Source organism: Amblyomma americanum, chromosome 7 (assembly GCF_052857255.1).
Source record: "Amblyomma americanum isolate KBUSLIRL-KWMA chromosome 7, ASM5285725v1, whole genome shotgun sequence".
Taxonomy (NCBI): Eukaryota; Metazoa; Arthropoda; class Arachnida; order Ixodida; family Ixodidae; genus Amblyomma; species Amblyomma americanum.
The window spans coordinates 4,112,635-4,133,905 of NC_135503.1; the positions used below are offsets into that span (position 1 = coordinate 4,112,635).

The following is a 21,271-nucleotide window of genomic DNA, read 5'->3' on the forward strand; positions in this document are numbered from 1 at the left end:
TGCTTTTGAGGGAGCACGGTTAGGTTAGGCGCCGGCGGGTCGTTTCCCCCTTCCTCACTGAGCAGCCGTTGCAAACTAAATATCATAACCTCAGTGCGGGCAGTCGCGAGGGGCCAGGACAAGGTCGGCGCGTTGCGCCCATCGGAGGCTGGCCGGGGCTTTGGGGCCAACGGGTTGTGATTCCTTGAACGGCGCGGTTGCACGGTGCAGCAGGCGACGTCGAGGTCTCCCACGGTTGCAAGGGCCAAGTTATTTATTTTTTTGCCACAAAAAACGGATGGGCGCTCAAGGGCGGTAGCGTTTAAAGTTGGCGGCTTGAAACTAAAGCCGGCGCACGACGCTTCAACGGCTTCCGCTAGATCCAACGGGTCCACTGGATCGGGCTCTCTCGCCCACTTGCATGTACCGTCAGATGTGTACTGTGAATGGATTAAATTAGCCGAGAGCTCGAAAAGAACAGCTCCGCCCAACTGCCGAAGCTATTGAGTTACGTCACAACGCGCACCTCGCCGTGGAGCCGAATCAGTCTGGCCGGGCCGGCGGCGGCTGGCGCACTTGACGCGAAATAGAGACATGCTCCAAGTCTCCGCCAGCGCGGTCAGAATGCGCCGAAGCCGCCGAACGCGTCGGCGGTCAAGTGCAGTTGGAGTGTAGAGGGTGTCGCTTTGGCCGACGTGACATCGCCGTGCAGCGCGCGCGTTACTCCGGAGCATAAACGCGCCTTCACAGAGCCTGCGCTTAACCGCTAACCAACGTATTCGGTGGCGGCATCTACGGGAGCCACTGAAGCTCCCCGCCCACTCATTGAATAAACAAAATCCTGCGCCGAGGCTCGGAATCGAACTAGACCCTCAGCATTTGAGGCGGAGACGCTTCCACTCCGCCACGACGGCTCCAGGCACAACCACCAATAAAGGCGCATCTAGGGAATTCACTCTTCCGATGCAGAAATCTCCGCCCTTTCGCTACGTATATCTTGGCCTAACAGAGCTAGGCCATCAGCAATTTTTCTTAACTGCCTTGTACCTTGTCTCCTGTCCCTAATAAACGATTTCCGTTAAGTAATTTGAACTTGACTGGCACAGCCGGGAATGTTTCGCCGGGCAAGCGCGCGAAGAGCACAAGTGTTCTTTATACTGCGAACTGCCTTGTACGGTCACCGACCATCGTGCCATCATAGTTTTTCATCGACCGTGGCGATCATCTGACAAGCCTTAACAGGCTCCTTCAAAGGTTAACTAGCACTTGAAGCGGCACTTGGAGTTCCTCTGCTGCTCGGCGCTTGTAAATCGAGGGGCGTCAAAAACACAGCCACGGGGCACGCAAAGCTCATAGACGCAAAGCGCCATAACAAATCGAAACTCTCCTGGCCGCCTGTGGCGCCGCCAAGCATCGGTTTTCTTTGCTTCCAACATTCAGGTTGTCTTTTGTCTGGCTTCCTTGTGTGATAAAAGTGCACTATCGGTTTTAAAACAAAACTTACTTCAATATTGAACCGTGCAACCTTCCTTTGTCAGCCTCAGATTCGCGGCTCCATGTAGGAAGGAAAATTCCTCCAAGGTGGCGTCTCTTGTCCTATGACGTCTTCACTCTTGTACTTGCGAGATTGGCCTGTGGCGGCGATACCTGTATTTTGGTTCTTGCTATTTTCTACCTTACAAGAGCTTTGTTTTCAGCAAGAGTGGCGTTTTTGTGACCAGGAGCTGGTATTCTATCGATACAAGGCAACTTCAATTTCTCCTCAGTGTCCCTTTAAGGACAGCGCAGCAAGCCATATGGAAAGAAAAATTATAGGTGCAACTTTAAGAGAACCGAAAGCGGGCAGAGTGGGTGAGGGAACAAACGCGGGTTTACTGATATTGTCACCGAGAAACGGGTGACTTAAGCAGGGCTGGCTTACTTGCGTTATTTATACGCGCAAGACGTTGTTGGGACGCGCAAGGCAGCAGGCAGCACGAGAGATAAAGACGACAAAGCATCTAGCCCCGAGATCCATCGCTCAAGGCTTGCCAACTGCCAGGAAATGCAGTTTAGCCGCGGTATGGCGCCACTAAAGGAGTTAGTAGTGTGGCATTGCTCCCCCTCTCTGAAAGACACCGACTCGGTGTGGTAGCAATGGGAGGCCGGACCGCAAGGGTAGTCGCACGTGTCTGGCGTGTGGTGTAGACACGCGCGTGGTACGGCTTCATCCGAGCGACGTGGACAACTTCGGAGGCCGGCCGTCTAGAAGAGCGAACTGTTCCCTGGGGGAGAACTTCGTAGGTAACTTGACTGAGCTGGCGGAGCACCTCGTAGGGGCCAAAGTATCTGCGTAGAAGCTTCTCAAAGCGTCCTGGCAAGCGGATTGGGCTCCACACCCAGACTTGTTCGCCGGGTAGGTAACGCACATTTCGGTGGCGGAGGTTATAGCGCCGAGCGTCGTGAACTTGCTGGTGCCGGATGCGCTGTCGAGCGAGTTGGCGGGCGGCCTCAGCGTAACGAACAAATTGGGCAGCACCCATTACAGAGGGGTAGTGCTAGCTGGAAGCAGCACTGCACCCAGCATGGTTGTGGCTTCGCGACCATGTACTAAACGAAATGGAGTGAAGCGTGTCGTTTCCTGGACAGCAGTATTATAGGCAAAGGTGACGTAAGGGAGTATGGCGTCCCAGTTCCGGTGGTCCGCGTCGACATACATGAAAATCATGTCGGCGATCGTCTTGTTGAGCCGTTCGTTTGAGGGTGGTAAGCGGTTGTCTAATTTGCGGTGACTGGTGCCGCTCAGGCGCATAACCTCCTGCGTAAGGGCCGAGGCGAACGCTGTTCCCCTGTCAGTTAAAACGATGGTGGGTGCACCGTGACGAAGCACAATGTTTTGAATAAAAAAGTTCGCAATTTCGTCAGCAGTACCACGGGGAAGAGGTTTAGTATCGCAGTATCGGCTGAGGTAGTCGGTGGCGACCACAATGTGGCGGTTACCCAGCGAGGACTCCGAAAATGGGCCGAGTATGTACATGCCGACTTGATGGAAGGGGACCTGAGGTGGATCAATAGGCTGCAGTAGGCCGGCTGGCTTAGTTGGCGGCGTCTTGCGACGCTGGCACTCGCGGCAAGTTCTTCCGTAACGCTTCACAACTGTAGCAACCCTGGGCCAGAAGTATTTTTGCCTTATTCGTGCCAAAGTTCGACAAAAACTCAGGTGATCAGAAGATGGCCCATCATGGCTCGCCTGCAGGACTTCGTCGCGAAGGGCCGTGGGCACGACGAGTAGATAGACAGGTTCTGTTGGACTGTACTTTTTCTTATACAGGACGCCGTCACGTAAACAGAACGACGACAGCCCACGCGAAAAGATTCGCGGGGGAGACTGAGCGCTTCCTTCTAGATACTCAATGAAGGGCCGTAGTTCACTGTCGTCTCTTTGGTGTTGAATGAGAACAGACGTGGAGATTGCGCCAAGAAAAACAGAATCGTCGTCGGGGTCAGCTCGGTTGTCCTCGATAGGAGCACGAGACAAACAGTCGGCATCACTGTGCTTCCTACCGGACTTATAGACGATGGTGACATCGAATTCCTGAAGTCGAAGGCTCCAGCGTGCAAGCCGTCCCGAGGGATCTTTGAGGTTCGCCAGCCAACACAGCGAGTGGTGGTGACTGACTACCCTGAAAGAGCGGCTATATAAGTACGGGCGAAATCTGGTCACTGCCCACACGATGGCCAGGCATTCTTTTTCTGTGGTGGAATAGTTTGCCTCATATCGTGACAAGGTGCGGCTCGCGTATGCGATTACGCGTTCGAGACCATCCTGCCGCTGCACAAGGACCGCACCGAGGCCGATATTGCTGGCGTCTGTGTGCAGTTCAGTGGCGACTGACTAGTCGAAGTGTCCAAGGATGGGCGTACTTTGGAGACGAGTTCGGAGGTCTTCAAAGGCCTTCTGTTCCAGGCCCCAGAAGAACGGTTCGGAATCTTTCGTGAGTCGGGCGAGGGGCTCAGCGATCTGGGAGTTCTGCACAAAACGCCGATAATAGGCGCAGAGACCCAGTAGAAAGCGGCGCACACTGCGCTTATCGGTGGCCACAGGAAAAGCAGCCAAGGCAGCAGTCTTATCGGGGTCTGGGCTAACCCCTTTAGCGCTCACTATGTGGCCCAGAAACTTCAACTCTTCGAAACCGAAGCGACACTTTTCGGGCTCCAGGGAAAGACCGGCCGACCGAATTGCTTCGAACACAGCACGCAGACGTCTTAGGTACTCTTCCAACGTGTCAGAGAAGATTCAACGTCATCCAAGTACACGAGACAGGACTGCCATTTGAGATCGGCAAGAACTGTGTTCATCACCCTCTGGAAGGTTGCAGGAGCCGAGCACAGGCCGAAAGGGAGCTCCCGGAATTCGTACAGACCGTCCGGTGTAATAAAGGCGGTCTTTTCCCGGTCGCGTTCGTCAACCTCGATTTTCCAATAGCCGCTTCGTAAATCTAGCGATGAGAAGTACTTGGCGTGGCGCAGCCGGTCCAGGGAGTCATCAATACGCGGGAGAGGATAAACATCCTTTTTTGTTACTTTGTTTAAACGCCTGTAATCAACGCAGAACTGTAGGGTTCCATCTTTCTTTGCTGCTAGAACAGCAGGCGACGCCCACGGGCTCGTCGACGGCTGTATCACGTCGTCCTGCAGCATTTCTTGAACTTGGCGGCGAATGGCATCACGCTCCTTCGAAGAGATCTGGTAAGGTGGCTGACATAACGGCCGCTGGTTGGCGTCATTATATTCTTGTGCTTTGTGAGCGGTGTCTGCCTAACCTTGGAGGTCGAGGCAAAGCAGTTGCAGAAAGACTGGATAACGTTTTCCAGGCAGCGTTTGTGATTAGATGGGAGGTTTGGGTTCACGTCAGTTTTTATGGGAGTGGTCGGTTCTTCCACTGTTGCCGGGGCTCCGGACAAAGCGTGCTGTCCAGCGAATTCGCTTAGTTCCTCGAAATACGCAATAGCTGTTCTGCCAGGCAAACAGTGAGGTTCACAGCTAAAATTGGTCACCAAGAGTTCGGTTCGGCCATAGTTCAGTTCAACAATTCCTCGAGCAGCACTGACTTGCCGACCAAGAAGCAGCGACATGTTGGTTTCAGCGATGCCACGAATTCCGGTGCTGTTATCGCAATCTGTGGTAACAGACATGCTGGATCGTGACGGGATCAAAACGTGTTCGTCATAGACGCGTAACTCAGTCCTGCGTGGATCGGGATCACCGTCAACAGGGGGTTGATGGGAAAATGACACGACCAGCTCCTGAAGGTTGATGACGGCACCGTACTCCCGAAGGAAATCCAAACCGAGTATCAGGTCTTTGGAGCACTCGGGCAGCACAGCAAAGCAACTAGGAAAAGCAGCTCCGCGGATCTGGATTCGTGACGTGCAAATTCCAATCGGTGTGGCCACATGGCCGCCGGCGGTGCGGATCTGCGGTCCAGACCAACGGGTCAGAACCTTTCTCAGGGCCGTCGCTAACCGACTGCTCATTACAGAAGAATCAGCGCCGGTATCCACAAGTGCGGTCACATCGCGGTCATCAGCAATTACTGGGATTTCGGCAGAAACCAGTCGGTCACAGCGTGTCGTCGTTGAGGTCGTGAGGTCAAGTAGTCGTCGGTCGGATCGTAGAAGCGGATCGTCGGGTGGAGGCTCTTCACTTGGTCCAATAGCGGCGGACCTACCCCCGGAGGGCGCCGTCTTCAGTTTCCCCGATGTGGGGACGTGCCTTTGAACTGGCCAGAAGACGACGGGCGGCTTGGCGAAGAAAACCGCCTTGGAGATGGCGATTGGGACTGGCGTCGCTGCGACGTCGACGACTGCACTTTATCGGACAGATATTGTTCGATATCCCGCTGCCGTTCTCCGTAGCGCGGTCGAGGTGCGTCAGTGGGAAACCCCCGCAAGCCTATTCTGCGGTAGGGGCAGTGACGGAGGATGTGGCCGGGTTCGCCGCCGTGGTAGCAGAGTGGCCTATTGTTTGGCGTGCTCCAAACATGCGCTTTTCTCATGGTGGACCGGGACTCCTGCGGTACGGCGGGTACAGCTGCAATTGGATACCGCAGTGAAGGCACAGGAGTGACGGGGGAAAAGGCTTGCACCCCTGGCCCAGGACGGCTTTGTAGTGCTTCACTGTATGTCATCACGTAGGGCGCCGGCTGCGGAGCTGGTGGCGGCTGAACAACTCGCCGACTTCACCTCGGACCACGTCCGGTACGGCTGCGACGCCGGCCTGTGGAGCTTCGAAGCGAAGTTTCTCAAGTTCCTCACAAGCTCTAGAAGCTCCTCAGTGGGTAGCGACGTAGGCGTAGAGTGGTGAGCGGCTGCTATACACTCGCCTGACGCTTGGCAAAGTCGGCCACTGTTCTTAGCGGGTCACGTACCAGTCCGGCAAACAATTGCTCTGTTACGCCGCGCATTAAGTGGCGTACCTTCTTGGAATCGGGCATACCAGGGTTGGCGCGATTGAACAGTCGCGTCATGTCCCCAGTGAACATGGCGACGCTCTCGTTCGGCTGCTGCGACCTCAATTGCAAGGCGATTTCAGCCTTCTCCTTTCTTTCGCTGGTGTTGGCTAAGAGCTCTCGGCGAAAAGCCTCCCAGTTAGTGACGGAAGCTTCATGGTTCTCATACCACGTCTTGGACCAGTCCTGTAGTGCAAAGTAGACATATCGTAATTTGAGCTCGTCGTCCCACTCGTTGAAACCCGCCACACGGTCAAAGCTGGCCAACCAGTGTTCGACGTCCTCCAACCTCTCACCGTGGAACGATGGAGGCGACCGAGGTGTGTGGGGGACGAACGGCGGGGCATTCCCGGAATGCTGACTTGTCTGGCTAGCCGTAGCGGACGCCATGGCCCTTGCCAATGTTGCGAGTTGGCCGAACTCGGGTTGTAGGCCTCGCAGGCGGCGGCTCGCCTTGTAAATGTAGCCACGCGTTGAGAACTGGCGTCAAAGGTGTCCTCGAGGTTAGCGTACATGGGCCGTTACCCGGCTGCTCCACCAAATATGTCACCGAAAAACGGTTGACTTAAGCAGGGCTGGTTTACTTCCGTTACTTATACGCGCAAGACGTTGTTGGGACGCGCAAGGCAGCAGGAGAGATAAAGACGACAAAGCATCTAGCCCCGAGATGGCTCAAGGCTTGCCAACTGCCAGGAAATGCAGCTTAGCCGCGGTATGACGCGACTAAAGGAGTTAGTAGTGTGGCAATATCTTAGTCGAAATCAAGAGGAACAAATGGTCTTGGGTAGGGCATGTAATGCGAAGGCAAGATAACCGCTGGTCCTTAAGTGTAACGGAATGGATTCTAAGAGAAGGCAAGCGTAGCAGAGGGCGGCATAATGTTAGGTGGGTGGATCCATGAGATTAAGAAGTTTGCGGGCACACGGTGGGCGCAGCTGGCAATGGACAGGGTTAATTGGAGAGACATGGGAGTGGCCTTTGCCCTGCAGTGAGCGTAGTCAGGCAGATAATGATGATGACACCATTGACAATGCTATGCCGAAAAAAAGCGCTGTTAACTCAAGAAGCATATTTAAAAAAAATTGTGTAGACTTATGTGAAACACCCTGTATAGTGATGGGGTGTCTCGCTAAATTAGCATAAACGCATTTCCTGGTGTAATGAATTGCATAGATAACGGACCCAACGGAAAGCTTCAAATTTTAAATTGTTAGGCAAACCGAGCCGAAGAGTAAGAACAATGTGTAGCTTTTAATTATAGAAAATTACATAATTAAGTTAAATTACGATAATGTTAGCGTTATTCCAAGATTCCGCTACGCTCGTGGTTATGAGGCTAGTTGTTATGGCACAATCTTTAACAGATCTGTTAAACTGGCGCCAGCTGCTTTCTTCCTTTGTGTTAATTGCTTCCAAGACTTTCTTCCTCTTTCGTTACTGGCGGGACGTGCAACTGCTATGAACCACTTCCTCTTTAATTAGCGCCCTAATTAACCCGGCTAGTTTAAATATCCTCTCCGTGCTGGTAATGACAGTGCCCTCCTTGTCTCTCACAGCGCATACTAGGACAAAACAACGCATGCTAATGTGCAACTGCGAGAGAGAACGAAGACCCCCTGCAGCCTCCCGAAGCAAGGAGGAACAACAGACCTGGAGAATAAATAAAAATAGCTGCAAGCTGCTGAAGCCGTATACCTAACAGAAGAACTCTAGCCTTATCGTAAAGAACATTGTTCGCTATAAAACTAGGCACGACCGCTCCCTCTCAGTAGCGATGTCTTTTTCTTCCAGACTGGCTCGAGAAGGAGTGCAACCTGCAGGGAATAGGCACACAGCCGCCTCGTCACAGCATGGTGGCAGAGTCATCGCTATCGCTGCGAGGCCGCCTCGAGCGCTGAACGGAAAGGCGTCCGACGCAGTGGCAGGCCCACGGCAGGCGCCAGGGACTCGGGCGAAGCACATGGCCGCAGTCGAGGATGGCTGACATCGTAAGGAGGGCAGATGCCATCGGCGGAGCCCAAGCATGACGGCCACAGAGCACGCCCGAGCTTCGCGGGACGGTCGACTTCTCTCGGCAAGAGCCAGGCGCCGTCTCCCAAGAGACGCGCCAACCGCTCCCTGCCGCTGGCCGTTGACGCGGCGAGCTCGCGGCGCTCGGCTTCCACCGGCCAGCCCCGGTGCCGGCGCGAGTGCTGCGCTCCCCGCGACGCGCCGCGGCAGCGCCCCGGCCGAGGCGCAAGCCTGCACAGCGACAGCTCGCTGGTGCGGGGCGCCGGGCCCAGGCTGGCGGCCACGTCGCGGCGCAGGCCGTCTGAAAGCGACGCGGCGCCCCAGCAGACTCCGCGCCACGCAGCACAGCCTCCTCCCCAGGAGATACTGCCTCAGGCCACGTCCCAGGGCCGATCGGGTACGCTCTTTGCCTTCGCCGTGGCCGCGTTCGTGCTGCTCTGCAGCGGTGCCATCAGCGCCTACTACGTCTGGTACAGCCACGAGGAGTTCGCCAGACAGCACACTGCGCGCTCCTCGCTTGTAGCGCAGCTGCCGCAGACGACGACGACGGAGCTGCAGGCGCCGCTGCTCGTCGCACCGCAGGCGCCGCCCGTCGCCGAGCTGACGACCGAGGCGACCACCTCGCGCCGAGAAATGTACTTCGGCACGCCGCTGGGCCGTCGGCGCGCCCTCAAGCTGCGCCCGGAAGAGGACGCCACTCCGGAGCTGGCGAGTCGCCGCCGCCGATGCCTGACGCGCTTCTGCCAGGAGCGCAGCGACGCGGTGCTCTCGGCTCTCAACTGGACGGTGGACCCGTGCGCGGACTTCGAGGCGTTCACCTGCTCCCGGCGGCAGCAGGCGCCGCCGGCCGACGCGCTGCTGGCCGAGCAGCTGGAGCGCGAGCTGTACCTGTCGCTGTCGAGCAAGCTCAAGCCCGAGGTGTGGCGCGTCGAGGGCTTGCTCGAGGAGTGCCTGCGCAGCCCGCTGCCGCAGGCGTCGCGGCTGCAGCTGCGCGCGCTACTGCGCGACCTGGGCCTCTACGGCTGGCCCTTCCGCGCCGACACGCAAAGCCGCGGCGACGTGTGGAAGGCGGCCGCGCTCCTCTTCCGCCACCTCGCCCTGGCGCCGCTGATGGGCGTCGCCGTGGCGCCGCACCCGCGCAACGCGTCGCAGCCGCTGGTGGCGCTGGACGAGCCGCAGCTGCTGGCCCAGGAGTCGCATGCGCTGGACGCCGCCTTCAAGCAGTACACGCCGGGCCGCTACGTGGAGCTGGCCGAGCGCGTGGGGGACTTCTCGTCGCGGCTGTCACAGATCGTGACCGGGAGGCGGGCGGCGCGCCTCAGCACTCTGCGCAGCCACGCGTCGTTCGCGCCCTTCCTGGCGCTCGCGGTGGGCGACCTGGTGCGGCTGCAGGAGCGCACCCCGCTGCTGGTGCGCTGCGAACGCTTCGCGCGCGCCCTCAAGGCGCTGCTGCACGCGACGCGCAACCGGGACCTGCTCAACTACCTGGGCTACCGGGCCCTGGTGCACGTGTCGCCGCTGCTCACCGAGGAGGCGAGGCCGCTGTCCGCGGTGCGCATGCTGCAGATCACCGGCCGCCGCCGCTACGGGTGGCCGCGCTGGCGCCGCTGCGTTCGGCTCGCCGAGCGCGCCGCGCCAGAGCTGATGGCGTACGCGCTGGCACGCGCCGCGCAACTGGACCGGCTGGCCGGCCTTCGGCTGGCCCGGGACCTGGCGGCGGCTGTCAACGAGTCGCTGGGCGCCTTCGGGTGGCTCGCCGACGCCGACCGTCGTAACGCGCGCACGCTACTGGCCGCGCTCGACGTGCAGGTTTGTTTGAAGGCGGCACCCCTTTAATCCGTAGCGAATTGTTTCTTAGCGCGCTGGCACTGGGGCTTTCACTCCGCCGAAAAGCAGCGCCGCGACCTGGGTGCCAACCGCCTTGGTGGCGGGCCACCTAGGTTACGTTATGGCAGGCGGCAGTTCAATTAATCATTAGTCGCGACAGGTTACTCCCTGGGTCTCGTAAGCCCCACCGATGGCAGCATCCGTCATCGCAGGGCAATAGCGGCCGACTAAACCGCTGCGCCAGGAGTGCATGGTATGACTCCCAGAGACCTATGAATGTAAAGAATGGCCAATTCTACTGCGGTACGGTTAGCCCTGCTTATGTATGGGCTATTTTGACTTCCTATGGTGCTTGATTTGAACTGGCTTACCTTGGTTGATATTTTGTTTATTTATTTATAGATATTGTGAGCCTATACAGGCTCATATAGGAGTGGGTCACAAGGCAAACAGTGCAAGGCAAAATAACAGCAGAAAATACGAGACATGTCAGTGAATATTTCGAAAAGCCAGCACAACAAAAAACCTAGATAATGCTGATGATGATAAAGATCGTATGATGTAACTGTGCGTGATATATTCGTGATTGGCCAGAAGAACCGCCCGTTTTTTTTTTACACACGAAGGGGAATTTGTCATATTTGCCATGAGTGTTGGAGTCATAAACGTTTCTAGTCCTACGCGACACGCCAAGGTACAAATTAAGAACTGAAAATGACTATCAGCCCCCCCTTCCCCCCCCCCCCCCCCTAGACATTTAGTGACAGCCTCCTAATTTCAATTCGCGGGAAAACCAGCATATTCTGGCAATGCCGCTGCGCTATTGTCCACTACAGCAGTGTGGGCACGGCAGAACCGCTCCAACGAGGCTCCGTTGCGGACACTAATCACGTGCCGCCGTGCTATTGCGAGGCATGAAAAACAAGGCCGACGATAGAGCAAAACAAAAGGAACGTAAATGTATTCGTCAAGACAGTTTCAACGAACATGCTTTGAGGAAGTGTCGTTGGCAGGTAACGATCTCCCCGAAGGCACACGAACACTCCGGCACACAGCTGCTTCATGAAAGCAGGGCAAGTGAACGAGGCCTCGACACACGTCTGCAACAGAGAAGAGGTAAAGATTAAGCGCGCAGTGCAAAAAAAAAAAAGACGATTACGCTTCTCGGCAATGCGATTTTCGAATGGCTGCAGCTGCTGCGGTACCTGAAACGTAGGCGACCGCATATGGAACACGCAGCGCCGGACGAAGGCGGTTGTGGGTTTCGACTTGGGGCCCATTCACACTTGAGAGTCGCAGAGGTCGCGCGACCGTTTTGGTCGAAAAGCGACAGTCGCGGGCCAGCCGCTCGCTGCTCGATTTTGCAGCCTCGCGACTGCGAGTCGCAAACCGCTGAACCAATCAGCGAGCGATCCGACCTTTCGGCAACGACGCCGCTCGCGGGTGCGCCGAGCTGCCGTAGTCGTCACTAAGCCTAGCCGGTTTCACATCGATGCCGCAGCTGAGGGCGTTTCGGAACTGACCAGCGCTGTAACCAAGATGCTACTTTCGCTACGGCTTTATTGTGAACCCCGTCTCATGATAATATAAAAATATGCTCGATTTCCGCGACGCCTTCAGGAGCGGAGAAACAGACGCCAGGCGATCGAGCCGCTTTGGGCAACAGCAGCAAAGCGGCTATGAGAAGAAATTTGCTTGTATCCAGCAGCTCGGGATTGGCCGACGACCTTCAAAACTGATTCATTTTTGAATTTCGACTTCCCAGAGCATGGTATGAACGCGAACAAAAAACATACTAGCGCATTTTTCTGGTGCTAGCGGCCGGCATTCAGGCTGGCTTGTACGGCCGCGGTGCACATTGCCGCTATATCCTCCTCTCCGCTCAGGTCGTCGCAGCCAATTGCTAATATCGAGTGACCAGAGCACTTTCGAGTGCCAAGCGCGAGCGCAGGAGACGCGGCCAAAGCAGACGAAACTCTCGAAAGCGCGCGAACGGCGTCATTCCCAAGAGTTCTCATTTCAAACGAGAATCGAACGAGAAGGCGACCCGCAGGTCGCCCGTGGAAGTGTGACCATCGGTGTTGTCGAACTGCGGTGTAGTCGCAGGCGACTGCTGGTCGCGCGACCTCTGCGACTCTCAAGTGTGAATGAGCCCTTAGGCAGCGCGTGCACAGCGTTCCGCCAAGAACGAACAGCGCGGTAACGTTTAGAAGCTCTATGCCGGCGCCAAGCTCCATAGCTGCCAACCGTCCCATAGTGGTCCCATCTCTAACGAGCGATGCATACTTTATCGGTGACGTCATTGGCGAGCAGAAGTCGGCGCGCGCTACTCTAATCTTGGCGCTACCGCTGTTCCTTCTACTCCGCTGGCTTCCTGGCCTTACGGGGCTCGGATCTGGGGGGCTCTCGCACATGGCTCATTGTCACCGGGTGTGTCTGTTGCTGAACCGTCGTCGCCGTTTCGGATGACGCGGTTGTTGTGACGCGCGTCTTTCCTCTCACATCTCTTTCGACTCTACTACTGTCTGCCCGTGGCAGCGATTGTGGCTCAGCTTGAGCCAGTGGACAGGCTTGTGCACTTTCCTTTTCATTCTTCCTGCAGTTGCAGCAAAAAAAACGGCAGCAGTTATACTTGACTAAGCTACGTGAAAGTCATTAAAGCAAGACCGAGCTTAGCCAAGTATAACGACGCATAACCTTCAGCTTTTGCTTTATCTACTCATAAACCTTGGTGTAGGAACAGCGCTAAGAACAGGACAGAAGTCAAACATGGAAGCACAGGGACGGGAGCTGCCCTGTGCTGTCCTGTTCTTAGCGCTGTTCCTACACCATGCAATACCAACTAGCCCGTCAACTCGCTCTCATAAACCTTTGCTTAATTTTTTTCGAGGAAGTTTAAAGCCCCGCTGTACGGAAGAAACGGCGCGTATCCCTCGACACGATAGCAAATGTGACCAACATGCGGAGAATACCAGAGCAGCGACACCACTGTACTAATTCTAGCACGCGTGCATAGGCATCTGCAAGGATTTGCGTCCTCGAATGCATCAAGCCGGGTACCATGGGATGCCCGCTGAGCCGCGGATACCAGCGGTGCGGTTTTCTTCGGCACGTTTCGCTTCAGGGAGGAAACAGGGGAATTTAGATCCAAGATTAGGTTATGTTCTCTCAAAAGAGCGACATTTTATGCGTGACGAAGCGTTTATTTCGCGATAAAAACACTTCACTGCCAAAATCACTGGTAGCTCGTCGGCCATGGCGGTGGCAGGCGCAAGGAATCAATCCGAAAGAAATTGACCCAGTTTCTTTGTAATTCTGCGGAACTTTAATGAGGAGCGAAAGCGGCCATTCTGCAATTCTTCACCTTTTCTTCATTTTCGTTTATTTTGTTTTCTACTTTAAAATGTGTTTTTATTATTTATTTTTACTTTGCGCTCAGCTGCTTCCCAAGGGCGTGTTGCATACTGGCATGGTCATGAATAACGGGAGTATTTTATTATTTTTATTTGGCACTCCCCTGCCTCCCAAAGTCGTTTCGCTTACCGACATAACCTTGAAGAACGACAGCAGTAGAGCTTTCGCTCTAAAAGCGGGCTTTCTTCGCTACTATTGGACGTGTCAGCGGCCACTTCCGTTCTCGCCGCACGCTGCGCGTCAAATATTTGCTTGCTTTGCTATTACTTTTTGACGTTGGACGGCATTGCAATCGCAGGTCCTCGAAGGCCATGTCTTGGGCTCCGGACGGGCGCCTTCGCGTCAAAGGCCCTTAGCGGCAGAGGCGAATCATTTGTGCCATGTAGCTGCACTGCTTTTAAACATAAGGACCCGATGCTCAAAGGCCTTCGCGGTTCCCGTCCGTGTGACAGGGGTGTTAGGCGCCCATTTCCTAGATTTCGCGTTGTCGGCGCAACACGCCACCTGACAGCCGTGGCAGGTAGTAGCCACGGCGGGAGCGGTGGCTTTCACCACCTTCCATGTACAGGTGACAAGGCCTCGATCAACAAGTAGGAAAGAAGCCTCACTTCAAGCACCAATATTTCGTGAAAAATAACGCTTAGGCTCCTTTACCCCAGCATTCCGCAAAACTGACGTACGTGAAGAGCTGCGCTCCAATTTGGCACCACTGCGGGCGATCGTCAGTCAATTTTTTTTTTGCACTAGAAGAATCATTTCACTAGTGAAACTGGTGCGGCTCGTGACATATGCTGCTGAGACCCAACATTCCAGACAAGTTTAGGCAACTCAGTTTAGCGCTATACAAAAATTTCACCTCTCGTCAGACGAAGAAAAGAGCAGGAGAGAGCGGCTGACGCCGAGAAAGGAAGCAAGGGCACTGGAGATGTATTTTTTCGGCAGGGGAGATGGCGAGCGCCAACGAACGTGTGGATTCACAGGTCTTCTACCCGGCCTGGATCGGCAACTCGACGCTGCGCGAGGCCTACGACGCGCTCTTCCCGGAAGTGACGCGCGGGAACGTGCTCCAGACGTACCGGGACTTCATGCGCAAGTACGGCCTCGCACGGAGACGACTGCTTCTGTAACATAACAGATAACATATACAATGCGGCGACAATAGGAGTGAGCTCTGTCGAGCAGAGAGTGTTTCAAGCTACGTTAGGTGGCCGTGCATACTTCATGCGCCAGTAACGAACAAAAGCGTCATGCGCACGACAGCCGCACGCAGACCGGAATCCGAACCATCATGCGAATTTCCTTTCTGCGATTCCTTCGCAGGCTGACCGAGCGTCGGCTGGCGGCTCAGCTGGGCCCAGGCGGCGCGCTGCTCGACGGGCCCTTGAGCGCGCCGTGGCCCTGGTCGGCGCTGGACGTGCGCGCGGGCCTAGACGCGGACGCTCTGCGGGTGTTCGTGCCGGCCGCACTCGTCAACGGCAGCACGCGCGGCGGAGACGCCTGGCTGGCCGCCCAGCTGCCCGCCCAGGGACCCCGGCTGGCGCAGGCCCTGCTCGAGGCACTGCACGAGAGGGCCCACCCTGCGGCCCGCTACCACTGGTCGCTCAACACCAGCGTGCAGGCCAGTACACACGCCTCCCTAATGGGTCTGACTTGTTCCGTCTGAAGACGCGCGCACGCACAAACCGCAGGCTGCCCAGCTGGAGCGGTGCCTGCAGCCGGCGGGCGGTCTGGTGGCGCGGCTCTCCCTGGAGCCCTCGCGGGCGCTGTTCGGCCGCTACGTATCCACGGTGCGCGCCCAGGGCATCCAAGACGCCGCCTTCCTCGCGCCCGGCAATATCACCTCGGAGCGACTCTTCTACGTGCTCTTCGCGTTGGGCGGCTGCGGCGACGACGACGGCCACGTCAACGCAGCGCTGCGCCAGACGCCCCAGTTCGCGGCCACCTGGGACTGCCGTATACGCAGTCCCATGGCGCCCCGGCAGCAGTGCCTGCCCGACGCCTCGCCGACCGCCTCCACGTGAGCCGTGTTCCGTTCGAATCACAAGCATCGCCACTGGCTGACTGATGGCTGCAGAGCATGAAGACTCACGGGCAGCAAGCAAAGACGTACCACTGGGCCAGCCGGGCCTCGAGCCACGCCGCCTGCGCTGTCCCGACGCTGCTGCTGCCGCCGCCGTCGTCTGCCCGGAAGCCGTGCTCGCGCCAAATGCTCCGGGCAGCCTCGGCCCTGCCGGCAGCCAGCAACAGGAGACTCAGGTTGTACGCCGCGTCCACGTTGCCTGCGCAGAGAGCGCTCCTGGTGACGCCGAAGCGGTTCCGGCACACTCAACCCACCGGGACAGACGGCCAGGGCCCGCGCCAGCTGCCGCCGCGAAGCCGCTTCTTCCTGGGGAGCCTGCAGCACCGCGATGTTCACCAGCAGCTGCGAGCGAAGCCAGTCGCCGCCTGCAAACACCGTGATTAAAGGGAAACAAAATTCCGACGCACTTCGCGTATACTGCCGTTGCACGATACGACAGCCAGTTAGAGCTCCTGCTCCAGGGAGCCCTCCCCTCAGTTCGTTTCGCGCGCCAGCTAGATCTACGTCGGCACATTTCATTCCAGCGACATCTTGGAGGAACCTGTTGGAACGATTTCAACGCTGCAACGGGAACTCCGTCAATGGTCTCGCGGGACATTATATATGGGCGGTGCGGGCATACCGAGTACAGGACAATGGTCCAATATTGAAAGATTTCGTTTACAAATAAAATAAGGCATTTGTCTTGCATGACGCACCAGCAAATGACGCATCCCCAGGACGCCTCCACTCTCCAGCCGCCATCGCCAGTGCCCTGCAGACAGACAGAAAAACTCTATTTCGCAAGTGAGTTTTAGACCCTGCTGGGTCCTTGGGCCACGCGCGGTCCCGCACTGCATTAAGTAGGTCATGTCGGGACATGACGACGACAGCCCGAGACACCGCAGCAAGCTGCGATGTCGGGTCTGCAGACGTGAGCAGGACCTCCCAGCTCGAGATGGCGTGCTGTCCCTGCGGGGGAGGGTCAGCAGTGCAGCCGAAAAGGATGTGGGAGAGTGTGGCGTGAGGGTGACCGCATAGGAAGCATGCAGGAGACGTGCAATAATAGTGGGATAACAGCTGAGGGGATGACAGAGCGGGTGTGGAGGCGTCTGAAGAGGATCTGTTGGGAGTGCGTAAGAGAGGGTTGGGGAGGGGGGAAAGTCTGACGTTCCAAACGAGGTATTTGCGTGAGCTCCGCAAAGGTGTGCGCCCGCTACCTCGAGAATCCTGGATAGAAACTGTCCCGAGCCCGGCAAATCCAACCTCGGGCCAATTTATCGGCAGCCTCGTTTCCAGGGTTCCCAGAGTGAGCCAGCCCCCAATGGAGCTCTACTCTGCGCGGTAAATTTTGGGTAGGGGTGTTCAACCATTTTCAGGCAGGGGTGTGAACCCCGCCCTTGGCAAAGTTGGACAGAGCCGTTTTGGAGTCGCTAAAGATGTATTGGGGGTCCGAATGTGCAAGGGCTAGGGCAATAGCGGTCTCTGCCTCCTCGGGCGTAGAGCCGGAGGGAAGGCGGTGAGTTAGGGGGTGGGGTAGGGTTTGATATAGGCAACTGCTACTGCTTCATGCGCTGTACATGCAGTGTCTACCCAAACGGCATCGTGGGCTTGCCCATAATACTTATGGAGAGCATTACCGCGAGCTACACGGCGAGGGATATGATGGACGTTTCGATGGGGATGGACGTCTCGAGGAAGGGGTTTCACAACGAGAGGTGTATGGATGCGTCGAGGGATGGCTATAAGGGTTGACTGGTTAGCTGGTATGTTGATGCGAAGGGAGGAGAGCACATGGCGGCCAGTGACGCTCGTGGCAAGTCTAATGTACTGTGTCTGAAGGTGCCCTGCAGGGAACCATATCACATAATTTGTCCTCCCGTTCCGTGTACACGGAACAGGAGCCAGGAAGAGCACATACTGCGAACTCTCGGAGCACTTCGAAAGACTTTATTGCTAAGCCCCGCAACATCGCTAAGCTGGCACGATAATTTAGCCAGAGCGCATACTTTAAAGGGTCGCTCAATTAGCCGGCCACGCTTCAGTCTGTCACCTGTGCGCGGGGCGCTTGTGCATACAGTTCTTAAGACTGCACGTAGCAAGGACGCAGACATATACTCTCCCTGTCACTTTTTCCTCATCTTGTGTGAGGAGCCTTTTCATAGCGTCGCTCGACACCGCAGCATGGGTGCTTCCCAAGCGAGGAACACTTTGAGGCCTCGCAGCCGAGCCTTTCACACAGACTGCATACAGTGAAGCGTGTTCGCCTACTGAAGCGCAGGCACGACGGACGAGGACAATCGCTTCGCCAGACCTGCGCAACTCGTGCAGCGCTGCCACGCTGTCTCCCAGCGCCGCCATCGCCGATCCGCGACAGAAGGCGAGCCGGGGATCTTCTCCTCCTCTGCCGCACGCCTGCAGGGAAGCCCGCGGTTGGCCTGCGCGCAGCAAGCTGAGCGCCCACTCGGCGCGCAGCAGCGGCCTGCCGCTCTGCACCAGGGCGCCGTAGGCCCGGGCCGCCTCCGCGTGCATGCCCAGCCCTTCCAGGGCCCTGGCCGCAGCCAGCGCCGTCTCCTGGTTTTGGCCGTCAGTGCGGGCGGCCAAGCGGCTAAGCACGCGGCTCTGCGCTTCCCGCAGTCCCAGGGCGCCCAAGCAGGCCGCCGCGTTCCAGAGGGCCAGGCCTTCTCCCTCGAGCCTCGCGGCGTGCAGCAGCAACCGCAGCGCGGCGCGCCATCGGCCCCCGGAGGCTAGCCTGCAGCCGGCCAGCGTCCACAGGGGGGCCTCGTGAGGCCAGCGCTGTAGCGCTGCCCACAGCTGCCGCTCGTCGGCTCCGGCCAGCGCTGCATGCACCGGGACAGCCACACGACATATGCTAGCTCAACTGGCGCAGCGCACAGTGCGCTCCGGTTGTCGCAATTGCAGTTTTGAAACAGAGATGCTCCCCTCACCTCGGAAGTGGCTGAGCCGCGGCCCGAGCGCTGGGCAGCGCACCTGGTCGAGCAGCGCGGCGCAGCAGGTGCCCCGCAGCGCGTAGTCGGCCTGCGCCACCAGCAGGCAGGCCAGCGAACGAAGGGACAAATGGTCGCCCGCACGCACAAACCGCAGACGGCCACTGCGCAATGAGGACCAGCTGTATTTATAGACTAGACGCAAAAGAGACAGGCTTTACAAGCTTTCTAGAAAAGACAGGCTGATTTCGCAGGTAAAATGCGCAAGTTGATTTCCGGCGCGAATTCCAGAGGACTTCGCCATTTCCTTTCTGCTTAATGACGACACGATGCGACTGGAACATTTTCTAATACAGTTTGGTAGCCGAATCATGCGTCTTTTGCTAGCGAAGAAAGTGCAACATATATATAGCTAATTTTAACTGAGAAGAATAAGTGCATGGAGGTGTTTTCAGCGTCCCTGGTGTAGCCTGCCAGTACGTGTAAGCGATTTCTGTTGGCAAAACTACAGGAGAGGTAAATCATGCCCACACACAGAAAAGGTACCTCAGCACGAGGAGGGCGCACGATTTACCTCTGCTGTAGTTTTGCCAACGGAAATCACTTACACGAACTGGCAGGCTACACCAGGGACGCTGAAAACACCTCCATGGGCTTATTCTTCTCAGTTAAAATTAGCCATATATGGGTTGAACTTTCTTCGCTAGCAAAAGACGCATGATTCGGCTACCAAACTGTATGAGAAAATGTTCCAGTCACATCGTGTCGTCAACAAAGCGAAAAGATGCACACACACAGAAAAGGCACTTCAGCGTCAGGAGTGAGGTTCGAACCCGACCGCGACGACAGTGTTTCAATGGAGGCAAAACGCAAAAGACGCCTGTGTGTTGTGCGATGGCGGTGCACAAGATCCCCAGGTGGTCAATATTGGTTGCTTGGTTGGCTTCAGATACATACCCACAACAGGGAAGTGGCCAAGACAGGCGAAATTACCCTGGAGACCTCCTCTCTGTGCCGACATGGGAGCTGCCCTCTACACTTGGAGCCTAGCCAAGTGTCCTTCAGGATCCCTACCGTAGGAAATAAACCTCCACTATGGCACCTCGATTCTTCCTATCCGCTTTCACTCCCTTCATTATGCCTTCCCTTACAGCGGGTGTCCACCGAGATATGTGACAGCGACTGCGTCATTTCCTTTTCTCAAAAATCAATTTTTATTTTCATTTTTCAAGGGGTAAGATTTTAATTGTTGTCTTTTCAAATTCGCATTAATTGCATCTTTCAGGTCTCGCACTCCGCTAGGATCATTATTGGTGCGTGCCTCCTCTCCCCATTCCTCTCACACTCCTCCATTCGCTCCTCCCCCTTCATTCTCCCACTCCTCCTGCTGCTCCCAGCATACCGAAAGTCAAGGCTATCAGGGTCCTGAATTGGCATGCTGGTTCAGAACAAAAATTGGTGGGGACACTTAAGCTCCGCCTGAAGGGCATATGGCATGATAGCGTAATGGGTTAACTCCCATATATGCAGAAGGTCATTCTCTACATTATGTTCACAGATCCCTGGGAGTCCTCCTGTCGCAGTGGTTCAACGGTTATGCGATGCGCCCCTACCCTGCGAAGGTAGGTGCTCCCAGAGGTGGGCCTTGTGAAGTCCAGCTTGCTTTTCCCGAGCGGCCAATCATTAACAGCCACCTGCCACAGTGGGCAGTTTGCACACTATCCAATGGCCAGGATGAGACGCCACCGCAAGGTCACGTGACCTAAGTGGCCCACCTGCCTCCTAGATTGCTCTCTGGGCACCACCTGCAGAGTCATGCTCATAATTTTTCGCTCAACGCCGACAACACCAAAGCTGGATTTTTCTGGGTAATGGGGCCTCTAAAGGGGGCTCTGAATAAAGTTGTAGTATATGCCTGGGATTTTACAGGATGCGACTTCACAAATATTCTCCAGCAAAAATATTTTAAAATGCGTTTTGTGGAAGCTGAGCTATCTGTAGTCAAAGTTTGAATTTATATACGTGTATTCGCGCCGTTCTCTCCCCTCTCATCACTTTTTGCAAGCTGAAATGTTGGCGCTTCTTCGCCGGCCCCACCCATTTGGTCCCTCCACCTGCTGCTGATGTGTGCGGGACGGGGGTGAAGGAGGGGAGGGGGGGGGGGGGGGGGGGGGACGGTCGCCACTATGGTAGCTGCGTGATGTCAGAAAGAGAATGCATGGCGAATCAGTGACAGCCCCTGCGCTGCTGACGTAATGAGCGCGCTGCAAAACACGTTGCACGCGGATTCGGGAGAAAGCCGGCACCGCAGGTCGTCGCGAGTCGTGGAAGCGCAAATTTAAAAAAATATATTTTAAGCAATTGGTTTGCTTTTGAGGTCCTGTGCGCAGCATGAACACTCGGTAGCCTGTAAGCTTCATAATGCAAGCGTATTATGGACAGCCTCAAACACCCTTTTCAGGAACCCTTTACCGCTGTTGCGTTAATACTCAGAATACAGAGGCTATTCGGCAGCTGAAAACAACATCTAAAACAGGCTAGAAG

General features: G+C 56.3%; 2 protein-coding genes across 12 annotated transcripts in view; one reads left to right on the plus strand and one right to left on the minus strand.

Moving 5' to 3' along the window:
• The window catches only part of OSCP1 (Organic solute carrier partner 1), a 66,928-nt gene that overhangs the window by 31,053 nt on the left and 14,604 nt on the right, over nucleotides 1-21,271 (minus strand). For 5 of the 11 annotated variants that reach the window (XM_077630820.1, XM_077630817.1, XM_077630818.1 and 2 more), the window contains 5 exons: nucleotides 18,728-18,891; nucleotides 18,094-18,619; nucleotides 16,499-16,554; nucleotides 15,831-16,165; nucleotides 11,294-11,406 (listed from right to left, as the gene is read on the minus strand). In XM_077630820.1, the coding sequence (XP_077486946.1) occupies nucleotides 11,294-11,406; nucleotides 15,831-16,165; nucleotides 16,499-16,554; nucleotides 18,094-18,619; nucleotides 18,728-18,891 (1,194 nt within the window). Of the gene's footprint in view, nucleotides 1-11,268; nucleotides 11,407-14,822; nucleotides 14,842-15,830; nucleotides 16,166-16,498; nucleotides 16,555-18,093; nucleotides 18,620-18,727; nucleotides 18,892-21,271 lie in introns of those variants that run through there. The other 6 variants (XM_077630825.1, XM_077630823.1, XM_077630819.1 and 3 more) reach the window with 5 other exon arrangements.
• Nucleotides 8,271-15,875, plus strand: LOC144098296 (endothelin-converting enzyme 1-like). The gene is made up of 4 exons (XM_077630815.1): nucleotides 8,271-10,288; nucleotides 14,701-14,813; nucleotides 15,041-15,338; nucleotides 15,409-15,875. The coding sequence occupies exons 1-4, from the start codon at nucleotides 8,471-8,473 to the stop codon at nucleotides 15,739-15,741; spliced, it is 2,562 nt and encodes an 853-aa protein (XP_077486941.1). The 5' UTR covers nucleotides 8,271-8,470; the 3' UTR covers nucleotides 15,742-15,875.